Genomic DNA, 12,500 nt, shown 5'->3' on the forward strand with positions numbered 1-12,500 from the left:
ACTAGTCTGGAGAGGTAATGCTGTGTGTGAACAAGCACTCCTTGTGAGCCTTTTATGTGCCTGAAGCATTTTGAGGGGTTGTGATGGTGGTGGTGGTGGTGGTGCTAGCGAGCTACGAGCATCTCCCGGCCCAGACAGACCCTCTTTCCCTGAACCCTGTCATATCAGATAGCGGATATCTGACTCAGTGCTCCAGCCTATTTAAAGTAGAGAGCGATACTAAGCTCAGTGCAGAGAGAGAGAGAGAGAGAGAGAGAGAGAGAGAGGGAGGGAGAGAAGGAGAGAGAAACAGAGGGGGAGAGAAGGAGAGAGGAACAGAGGGAGAGAGAGAAAGAGAGAAGCAGCATCCTGGAGCAGCTTAATGGAAAACTGTGGATGAGCTTTGAAGAGCTGAGTGAAAGATTTACCACTCAGAGCCCCCTCGCCGCGAGCTTTAAATAAACAACACGTGTTTCGAATAAAAGATCATCTCATAGAAAGCAAAACTTCCCATCTCCAGACAAGCCCAAAATAGATGTGTGTGTGTGTGTGTTTATGAATGTGTGTGTGTGTGTGTGTGTGTGTGTGCGCATGCGTGTGTGTGTGTGCGCGCGCATGTGTGTGTGTAGGTGTGAGTGTGTAGGTGTGGGTGTGTGTGTGCGTGTGCGTGCGTGCGTGCGTGCGTGCCTGTGTATAAGAGAGAGAGAGAGAGCGAGTGAGTGTGTGAGCGTGTGTGTGTGTGTGTATGTGTGTGCGCACGTGTGCATGCGCATGTGTGCGTGTGTTGTTGCACACTTAATGTTTACAGGCGCCTGCGTGTACTTTCATGCCTGTCTTTGTGTACTCTGCGTGGAGATGCAGTGAAGTTCTCCCCGGAGCCTCGCCAGCACAGGGCTGATTAATCACCTAGCGCTAAATGGCACAGTCGGCCTGCTCTCAGCAGCGCTCAGCACATGCTAATTAACAATGGAGAGAGCAGGCCAGAACTGGGGATGAGCACACCAGTGAGAAAGACAGAAGGGAGGGAGGGAGAGAGAGAGAGAGTGAGAAGGAGAAAGGGGGAAGGACAGAAGAGAGGGAGAGAGTGTAATGGAGAGGAAGAGAGAGAATGAGAGAGGGAGAACAGGGAAGGGAGAAAAGGCTTTGATGCAGCTTCAGATCATGGGGTGTCATGTACATAATCCATCTTGTCTTTCAAAGCTTTCATGTATCAGTTTTCACCTTCCTTTGTATGCATGCTGTGTATCTGAGAAAGAGGATGTGTGTGTGTTTGTGTGTGTGTGTGTGTGTGTGTGTGCGCGCACACATACCCGTGCCCGGGTGTGTGTGTGTGTGTGTGTATCAGTCTGTGTGTGTGTGTGTGTGTGTGTCAGTCTGTGTCAGTCTGTGTGTGTGTGTAAGTGTGTAAGCGCGTGCAAAAGTGTGTGTGTGTGTGTGCGCGCGCACGCACGTTTGTCAGGAGGCCTGGAGTGCTGTAAAATGCTGAGTCACTGAGGCCCTGTTCTGTGCTGTGCTGTGCTGTGCAGTGCAGTGTGAGCAGCTGGGGACTGCACAGCTGGCCCGGACCAGAGCTCTCTCCTGGGTTGCAGAAGGTCCTTCCACGCCAGCGGCACGCATGTGTGTGTGTGTGTGGGGGTGGGTGCCTGCTCAGTGAGAGAAGAGACGGGGGAGTGTGTGTGTGTGTGTTTGTGTGTGTGTGTGGGTGGGTGGTAGTCTCATGGGGTGGACAGTGAGGTACTCAGATGGCCCGAGCTGCTTGTTCCCGTGCGCATTTCACATCCTTACGCCTCCCAGAAAACACCAGCTCGCTGCTGCTGCTGCTGCTGCTGCTGCTGTGTCTGTCTCTCCCTATGAGCACCAAGCACACCAGGCTGTGTATTCTCTCCTCTACCCCGTCTGAAAGCCCTCCACTGTGTGACACTCTAGAGGGGATGTGTAGCCGGAGTCTCACACGGTCGACTCTCTACATCGTACACGACTAGCTCAGGACAGCTACATGGGCTCCATGGCAGCTCACAGACCCCCCCCTCCCCCTCCCTGCGCCTCCCTCTCTATTTCTCTGCACACACTCACACACACACACACACACACACACACACACACACACACACACACACACACACAGTCTAATTTACCCACGTCTGCCTGGCCTGCTTTTCCCACTGACAGCATTTCAGCACCACGGACAGCGATCAGTGTCCTAGTTCCTCTCAGTTCTCTTCAGCCTCAGCAATTCCTCCAGTCTTATCCCCCACACACACACACACACACACACACACACACACACCCCTTCTCTCTCTTTCCTAGCGCTCTATCCATTCCCCCCCCCCCCCCCCCCCCCCAAGCCCTCTCTGTCCTCTCAGCAAAGGAACCTAGAGGCTGACCTCGGAACAGAAAAGACCCAAATCAGACCTGAATCTTTTAGACGCAAATCAGGCTGGTAGTCGCTGGCAGATTACTCATTATGGGGGCTCGAAAGCCGCGGGGGATGCTTTCTGCATGACTTTGAATGTATTATTTAGATTAAGATTTACATTTATTCATTTAGCAGACGCTTTTATCTAAAGCGACTTACAGAAATGAGGAATGGCATTCCAGCTACAATGCTGAGTAGACCTTGCGTGAAGATGAAAAATGTAACTGTGAAGTGCAAATCATGCTTAGGTAAAAATGGACAACACCACCACCACCAACCCAGCTAGTGAGCTATGGAGAAGGGCTAGCATGCTCACGCGTGATTTTGAGTAGGACTGGGAGATTGAAGCCATATCAGGTGTTAGGTGACAAACCATAAGAACCTTTGATTGACTGACGGAGTCACACACATGTTTTTTTTTTTTTTCGTTTTTTTTTGCCACTGCAGTAGGTTTGGTTTTGCCCACACCGAAAAAAGAGCGCGCGCGAGAGAGAGAGCTCTGGTCAGCAGCAGTGGATAAAGTAGCCTGAGAATGCGTCAGAGGAGCCGTGTGGGGATTAGTGACCCAAATGGGAAGCAGCTTCTTTAGAGCTTGTGTATGTCTGCTGCGGACATTTTTAGTCATTGTGGTTGTAAAGTAAAAACCTCAGCTTCACCTCAAAAATATTAAATGCATGGGTTGAGTGTAGCCCGAGGATGAGGACATAATGCTCTCTCTCTCCCTCTCTCTCTCTCTTGCTCTCTCTCTCTCTCCCTCTCTCCCTCTCTCCCTCTCTCTTTATCTCTCCTTTTTTGCACTCTTTTTCACTCTGCTGCACACACTCACACAGACACACACACACAGACTTGCATTCATGCACAAACTGAAAGAACTTATGTATGCTAAAATATGCTCCTGCGCAGCGTTTCTAATGTGTTGTGTGTGGCTGTTTGTTTGCACCGATGCTGACTGTTTATGGGACAGATCATCGCGTTGACTAAACTAGTCTGGACAGAGCTCCTCACGTAAGAGTTTTTTTTTTATTTTTTTTTTGCCGACCCCACCGGCACTCGGAAAGACTGTGGGAAGTTTTTAAAGAGGTCACTCTCTCCCCAAGGGAGCAGAGGATGCAAAGGGACGCAAAGAAAGTGAAGGAGAGCTGGAGGAGAAGAGGAGAGGAGAGGAGAGGAGAGGACAGCGAGAAAGGAGGAGCAGAGGAGCAGTGGTGAGGAACTGAATTGAGAAGAGAGGAGAAGGGGAGAGAGAGGAGAGGAGAGGAGAAGGGGAGGAGAGGAGAAGGAGAGAGAGGAGAGGAGAGGAGAAGGGGAGGATGGAGGGGATGGAGGAGAGGACAGGCTGACTCATGGGTGAGCGTCATGAGTAACGTCCCTGAGCAAACCCTAGTGAAGTCGGCTTAGTCACGCGCAGACCTTTCTCACACACACACACACACACACACACACACACACACACACACACACACACACACATTCACACACATGCAAACGCAGCCGACATCCTCATCTGAGAATTTTTAATGGTCTGACCCGTCTGAGCCCCGAACATCAAAACATTGCCAACACAATGGGAAGCAAATGTAAACAAAAGTGCTATGGGACGGACGTGCTGATGAGAGGGCTGTCTGACTGAAGCATTGCTGCAGGCTGGCCTGCACCTGATCTGTCAAGAGTTTGGAGGTGTGTGTATGTGTGTGTAACAGGGAGATAGAAAGAAAAGTGTGTGTATATTTGGGATGTGCATTAAAACATTTTCTATATTTGTACATTTGAGTGTCCATACAGTAAATGGATAATGTATCGAAAAGGTGACATCTCTTTAGACAAATAAATAGCACAAGTGTTCTGAGTATGTTTACCATCCTTACAAATTAAGAATATAACAATTATTTAAAGTGAGTATCTTATTTTCCTCTTAATGTCCCATTATTGTGTGCATGTTTGGAATAATGTACAGTAATCGGGATGCCAGTATTTTAATAGTTGTTATGCCACTAACGCTTATATATTATTTGTGCATCTGTATTTCTGGTATTATATGTTTAACATAGAGGTGCACAGAAACAGAAAGAAGAGAGACTCACGTACAGAAGGGGAAATGGTCCCACAGATGCCGATAGTAAAACTCCTCATTTCCCTGCAGCAGGCTACTGTGTATTCACAACACTCACTGCTCATATTTTAGTCTCTTCTCCTCACTTCCAGTGATTTATGGACACGACGCAGTGCGTGAAGTTTTTTAAAAGCCTCTGTTTGTTTGTAAACTGGGAGGAAACTTTGTGACATGAAGGCAGAGGGTGTTGTAAAGACGTATAAATGTTTCAACACAGTTTAATTGCACCAAGCATTGAAAAACAAAGGCACAGATGTGCTCTTTGAAAGCTCTGGATTAAAAAGTGTTTCGTTGGGGAATGTGAGAGTGAGAGAGAGGTGGAGAGAGAGAGAGGTGGAGAGAGAGAGAGAGAGAGAGAGAGAGAGAGAGATAAGGGAAAATGTCCCTTGGATAAATCTTCACTGACCTGACTGGTAATTATTTCCTTGCCCATGACAGCATGAAAAGTTAATCAGAATATGTAAAGCTGTTATACGCTGAAGGGTTGTATAATCGACTCTTTAAAGTTGCCTTGAGCGACCATGCTGCCACAGCCCTCTCATTTAACATCAGCCATCTGTTACCAGTGCCAGGGGATAAACCATACATCTACTCTTACTTAGAGATTCTGTGTCTGTTCTTGTGTTGGCCTTTTGGGAGTTTCGATGTGATTTTGCATATGTGATTTGTCTGCGCGCGTGTGTGTGTTTCTTTAGATGGCGTAACCCCATATAATGTTCAAGAGGTCACCTTGACATTGTCTCCGCTTTTTCATTTTAAAAAAAGCCACCGTTACGCCATTTGGTTTCGCCACCGTCAGACCGAAACTTCTGTCGGCAATGAGAAAGCCTGTGAGCCAGTGAATCAGCAAGTCGAACGCATATTCACATCTGTCATAATGGGTCGTTTAATCCCTTCTAATTTCATTTCACAGTGCCATGCTCTGTTCTGGATCCCCTGACATGTCTGTGTGAATATCGCGACTCCGCATTCAAAGTCAAATAGTGGATGCACAAGTTTCTGGCGCTAAATAGCAGCTAATAATGTCACAATCCCAAACGTCCAAATCAGCTTACATTGCTCTGGATGGATGCTCAAGAGAAGTAAAATGGAAGGCGTAATGGCTAAATCTGCCTAAATCCCCTTTTTTCCCCAGCAGTGCCTGGCAACATGTTTAAAGTGTTAGGCTTTTCCCCTGTCTCCGGCTTTCTGAAGGAAGTACAGTATACCTCAGCGCCCACTGTGTCTCTGTTCTCTGTTCCACAACACACACATACACGTACACAGATGCCGTTCAGACACACACACACACACACACACACACACACACACACACACACACACCTACACACACACACACACACACACACACACACACACACACACACAAAAGAGGGCTAACATTTTTGTATGCACCTGTGGGGGGTTGCACATACTGTATGTGAGTAATGCATGTGAGTAATGTATGTGTGTGTGTGTGTGTATGTGTGTGTGTGTGTGTGTGTGTGTGTGTGTGTGTATGTGTGTGTGTGTGTGTGCAGCAGTGTGGTTCTGTGCAGTGTGTTTCATTTTAGCATTATAAGAATTTGCATAATCACAGGGAATGTTAATGTTCATTCTCCTGCATCAGCGATTCCTATTCCCCTGTGCTTACTGAGGAGGAGTTAACCTAAAAAATGACACCGGAAAAGTGTATGTGTGTGTGTGTGTGTGTGTGTGTGTGTGTGTTAGAGTGAAAAGGTCGATCCAGAAAGCCTTTGTCCCTCCCACAATATTCACCAGCATTCTCAGATTCCTTGTCTGTCAAGAGATACAATGTCAATTCTTTATGAGATTGTCAATTCATCAATTCAGTGTCAATTATTTATCAAGAATTGTGTTTCTTTATCTTGATGCGGTATTGCAAACTGCAAACATTAGAACTGCAAATATAACATGGAATATTAATATTTGTATTATTATATAACACACATTTTAATATTATAACTAAAGCAATATACTTCTGTAGTCTGATTCGCCTTACAGTACACCGTCTTGTGTGTCTCTTGCAGAGGGCAATTACAGGAAAGCCAATATCCTTCTGTGACCATCAATACTTTATTACTGAACTCTAGGATTGGCTGCCACATTGAATGAGCTGCACTCCGCTCCACTCCACTGTACTATGCTGGATGTGATCCGTATCCTGATGCACTGCCATGAGCCGTCACCGCGGTTGTTGTTAAATAATGCCCGCGCTTTGATGAGGCAGTTCACCCAAAAGCACCTGCCACCCTCCGGCGCGGCCAAGCGTGTCTGCTGGCTGTATTTCAGCAGAGTCCTTTTTATTTATAGCCGATAACCTTGAGTTGACATAATGGACTCCGAAATTGATCCGGCGGAAAAGGAAATGTGTCACGGTGGGTTGCCCGCGATGACAGCTCGTCAGGGTTGGTGTTTACCGGGAGTGTCAAGGGTTGCGGACCTTAAATCAGGCTCTGGAAGAAGGGGAACAACAGAGGCTTTGCAAAAATACATTAAAGATAGATGAGAAAGAGGGAAGAAGATAGAGTATCACACCCTCCAGTAAACATCTAGACAGTTTTATTTGTTCTGGAGGATATTACTCAACTGCAGGTATGAAAATACCATTGCATAGCACAACTTAAGATCGGATTTATACTTAGTAATTCAATGCAGGAATTCCCCTTTTTGTAAATGTTCCACTGGGTCCCCATTTAACGCATAGGAGGTACACAATTAGTGTAAAGCTGATGAAAAAGGTCATGTCCTACCCATGACAACAAGTTACAGTACAGACTACAGACTACATTCTCTGCATTGTCAGTGTAGCGGCAAATTCGGCAATATGAGTTTTTTTATGGTGAAAGAGCTACAGTACATTGTGTTTCTTTGAGTGGAACGCGGTGCGAAGTAATGTCCATTACTGTTCCATTAGGGTTCTCCATTCTGCAGGCCATTATGGAGACGGCGGTGGCCAACAACTGGCAGGTGACAGCGAGGTCGGTGGGGAGCATCGTAGATCCGCTAGAGTACCGACGCATCATCGAGGAAATGGACCGCCGGCAGGAGAAGCGCTTCCTGGTCGATTGTGAAGTGGGCCGCATTAACGCCATCCTGGAACAGGTAATGATCACCTTGCAGGAGTCAACAGTAACTACACACACTATGCACACGCATGTACTGTACTTTTAGCACAGTTGGTGGTAGAATTGAACAGTATAGTTTATAAAAATTAAATACTGCAGGTTTGTTCTTTTGACATACACACAGAATGGGCACTTTTCCTGTACAGGTGCCTGTGCACTTACAGGTAAACCTTTGTGAGATGGCTGGGATCCGCCACTCTTTGTATGATCCGCATTCACCGTGACATTTCGTATTAATTTGCCGTCTTTGATTGAATGCTGGGGATTCCGTTCCACTCCCCCCCCCTCGCTGCTCTAAGTGGATTAGTCCTGATTGCTCTTGCCAGATCTCCGCGTTAGCCAGAAATCGGACTGACGTTCCGAGCAGAGACAGATGTGTCGGGGGAAACGCAGTTGGAGGTGCTCCCTCTTTGCTGCGAGGGGAAAAGCACACACACACACACACACACACACACACACACACAGCCTGATGCTCAGGACTCTCTCTGTGATGTACGGTATGTCAGGAGAGATGGGATCGCACTGGCACAAGACAAAAGACAGACAGGAGAAACCAGGAATCTAAATTGACATTGTAGCTGTCATATTTTTTATACAACTGTCAACCCTGATTGCATTATTTTGCATTGATTGTAGTAATAAATAAAGAATTTCATAGATAACGATGAGATAGATAGATAGATAGATAGATAGATAGATAGATAGATAGATAGATAGATAGATAGAGAGAGAGAAATTCAGTCTCAAGGACAGTTTATTTTGTAGGTCACCTTACAACAGCGTGCTCCTCTGAAAATGCCTGCCTATGTAAGTAGGACATGGTGTCTCACAATGGAGAGCAAGCAGACAACTAAAAATACTAAACACACTAAAAATACACCCACCTCTATCCCCTGGAGGGACTGCCAAAGATGGCTGCCTGAACCCAGCTGTGAGGGGAAGGATGCTACCACAGAGGCATTAGTTCAGTGCGTGTGTGTGTGTGTGCGTGTGTGTGTGTGTGTGTGTGTGTGTGTGTGTGTGTGTGTGTGTGTGTGTGTGTGTGAACCACTGTACAATGCATTTCACCACATTTAGAGAAATTGTGTCACAGTCACTGCCTCTGGTTTTTTTTTTGGGGGGGGGGGGTTAGTTAGTATTAATTGATATTCATTATTCTGTCTGTATAGAGACTGTATGGAGAAGAGGTGACTAAAGGTCCATGCTCTCTCTGACAAGCACACACACACACACACACACACACACACACAGACACACACACATACACACACACACACACACTCTCTGTGTGTATCTTCCACCGTCATTTTCTTTCTCTCTCCCTTTCTTCCTTTCTCCTATTCTCTCCCCCTCTCCCTCGCTCTCCCTCTTACTTGCTCTCTCTCTCTCTCCCTCCCTCTCTCTCTCTCTCTCTCTCTCTCTCTCTCTGTGATGTGTGACAACAGATTTATACACCATGGGATTCCCTTCACCACTGTGGGTTTAGCCTCCTCCATTAAGACATCAGAAGCGTACTGCTGATGATAAGAGGCCGAGCGAGCGAGGCAGATATATAAAAAGACGGGAAAAAGGGGCGTAGGAGTCGTTTATGGAGCCATATTTTAGGCCAAGGGGCCACACGCCGCGTGATTAATGGCCTTATAATTGAGCTGTTAGGTCTGTAGTTCTGGCCAGTGAGCCCTAATGACTCTAAGCTATTAATACCAGTCAGCGGAATGGGCAAACAGTCCCACTTCACACCATTCCTCTTGGTGGCACATCAGTCTGGCCAAGACTCAAGACAACACTCGAGGCCGTTTATTGTCAGCCCGCCCGTATACAATGGTGCAGCAAGGTTGAAATAGTGTTTTTCAATGGGCCATGGTGCAGACAAGTAAACATATATTATATACATATTCTGTGATTTGGCCGTAGGCATGAGGCTAGAGGCAGACGCATACATAAGCGCTTTGGGTTGCGCTCTGTGCTATATAAATAACAGCTACTTCATATACTGTATGCATACTAGGCAAAAACAGTACAGTTAATACAGGAAGTGCGATGCACACATCTGAGTGCTTTATATGACAACATAACAGATAACATGACATTACATGACACGAACTTGCAGAGGACTGAGGGTACATTTGCACAATACAGATGTGCAAAATGGCAGAGGAAGAACGTTATGAGGTGTACAGTGCCCATTTACATGTAATGTGCCAGTGCACAGAAACAGTGGGAGTTGGGGGTGACTTTGTTTACGGGCTCTTGGTGCGAGATTGGCACCAAGGTGTTGAGGAGCCTGACTACCTGCAATATCTGGCTGCAGTAGATCTGATCCTCCGAAAAATTTTACCAGGCGGCAGAGAGGTGAACAGATGGATGAGATAGATCTGCAAAAATACTGGTTGTCCAGTTTTGTACAGTTCTGGGTGCTCGGTGAGGGACTCTTCTCTGCTGTCCTCACGATCCATTGGAGGGACTTGCGGTGGGTGGTGTTGCAGTTTCCTTAACAGTGGGAGATGCAGCCGCAGGGGACGATGTTCGATAGTCTTGGCTCGCTTGCTCTCCTCGGCCGCCGCAGGAAGTGGAGACGTTGCTGGGATGTTTTTTGGCAGTGATGCTGGTGTTTCAGCATCCAGATGAGGTCATCTGCCATGTGCAGGCCCAGGAACTTCTGATGACCTCAACAGCGGAACCATTGATGTGGAATGGGAGAAAGGTGGTGATCCTCTTCTTGAAGTCAATGACCATCTCCTTGGTCTTTTCAACATTCAGACTGTCAGGCTGTCATCTTGAGCCCAGTCCACCCGCTGTCTGACCTCTCCTCTGTATGCAGGCTCATCGTTGGCACTGACGAGTCCCAGCACGGCTGTTGTATCTGCAGACTTAATGGTGTGGTTGGAGCTATGCTTTTGCAGTGCAGCCGTGTGTTACCAGGGTGAACAGCCGTGAGCTGAGCACACAGCCCTGGGCACAAGTGTTCAGTCTGATGACCCTGGAGGAGTCGATACCTACAGTATGCTGATAGACTGGGGCCTGGCAGACAGATTATATTATTGCTACAATTTCTAGGACATTTGTCCATCTTTGGTTCGATTATGGTCATGGTATTTTTTATCAGACAATTTTTTCCCCCAAAGATCGTTGATGAAGATCTTTCTTAGACAGCAGCTAGGCTGGGTGAACCCTGCCTGAGCTTCCGGCGAATTTGGATTTCGCCCGGCAGCTCAGGCTGGAAACCTGCATATCTATCTCCTCTGTTCCCTGCCAGAACCTTTGGCTCCAATCAGAAGCTAGCTTATCCAAAGGACGCACCGGATTGTTGGTCTGATTGGTTGAAGGACTGTCGAAGCGTACGGAGTCATTTGAACGATGCCCATTGATTACGCCTCTTGTGCAGTAGAAACAAAGCGCAGCCTCCCCATACTAATGTTCCATCTTAAAAGATTGAGCTTAGTAAGGTGACAGCCAGACTAAGACAGCAGCAGCAGCAGCAGAAGCAGCAGAAACAGCACGGCTGAGGCTGTACACATCTGCTCAGGGCTCGGCTGGCTTGGATCATCCACCGCAGGAATCATTACCTGGTTGGGGACCGAGCTGCGAGGACCCTTTGTGTCGGCGCAGGCACACGCACAGGCACACGCCGGCTGGGGATTCATTAAGGAAGCAGCTGGAGTGATGAAAAAAGATGAGAGGGAGAGAGAGAGAGAGAGCGTGCAAAAAGAAAGAGGGAAGGGAGGGGAAAAAGGAAAAGGGAAAGTAAGGTGAGCGTCTGCGCCGGGGAATTGGGGGCTCTCAGGGGAGGCGGTGAAGTCGGCAAGACCTCTCTGATCACGGCGCGAGGGGAAGACAACAGGGGAGAACTCATCCGCTCCTTGACAGCAGCTAACAGGGAGCCAAAGCCGTGGACAAAGATGTGAGAGGCTTGGAGAAGAAAGGGAACATGAAGTAGCTCCCTTAAAGGCTCCACTTTGAACTCCTAACTGTTGTAATTACTGCTGTGTCCTTTAAGGTGCTACCTGAAATCCTGCGGCGATGAGTTCTTTGTGGAACTCTTTTAGTTCTCTTATGGTCGGTGACCCACTTGAAAATGAAGGACTCTCAAAAACAGCCTCCCAAGGCCACAAGCTATATCCTTGACCTTTCCTACAGTGGAGGTATGGAAAAGAAAGTGTGCCCTACAACGACTAATCTTGGTTTATGCAGGAGTGTAGCATGCTGCCTTCTTTCCTTACCGCCTTTGTTGGTGTGCAAATGTGGCTCAAATGGGTTTGAGTTTTTTTTGCCTGTTTGATATGACAGAGTGTTTGCGGCTGAAAGCTCATCTTTGTTTGAGGATTGGAATGGGAAGGCTGTCGTAGAGCGAGAATCAGGTGATGAATGCCTCCAGTTTTCGCTGTCTGAGAACAGAGATGAACGGCACCGAGCATAGACAAAACCTGTGTGTGTGTGTGTGTGTGTGTGTGTGTGTGTGTGTGTGTGTGTGTGTGTGTGTGTGTGTGGGTGGTATAAAGGGGGAGGGGGGCCTGGTGTTGGGGAGGTCAGACACAGGAAACACGTTATCATACCCTGCCCACTCCACAATGTTGGAACACATACACACACACACACACACACACACACACACACACACACACACACACAGACACACACACACACACACACACACACACACACATTCACATAGATACACACACCTAGATAGAACAAAAGAGAGAGAGAGAGAGAGAGAGAGAGAGAGAGAGAGTCAACTGTCTGTTATAGATCCATGCCTGCCAGACTGTCTCCAGCCAGAGTAATTAGAATGGATTCCCCCGAGTATACTTAGGCTAATGGGCTAGCAGCCCAGAGGAGAGAGAGAACAGAAGAGAAGAGAAGAGAA

General features: G+C 47.4%; 1 protein-coding gene across 1 annotated transcript in view; it reads left to right on the forward strand.

The window, feature by feature from the left end:
- gria3a (glutamate receptor, ionotropic, AMPA 3a) overlaps positions 1 to 12,500 on the forward strand; it is a 59,189-nt gene that overhangs the window by 18,061 nt on the left and 28,628 nt on the right. The window contains exon 4 of the mRNA XM_062536841.1: positions 7,423 to 7,610. Coding sequence (XP_062392825.1) covers positions 7,423 to 7,610 — 188 coding nt within the window. The remainder of the gene's footprint in view (positions 1 to 7,422; positions 7,611 to 12,500) is intronic.

Source organism: Sardina pilchardus, chromosome 5 (assembly GCF_963854185.1).
Source record: "Sardina pilchardus chromosome 5, fSarPil1.1, whole genome shotgun sequence".
NCBI lineage: Eukaryota > Metazoa > Chordata > Actinopteri > Clupeiformes > Clupeidae > Sardina > Sardina pilchardus.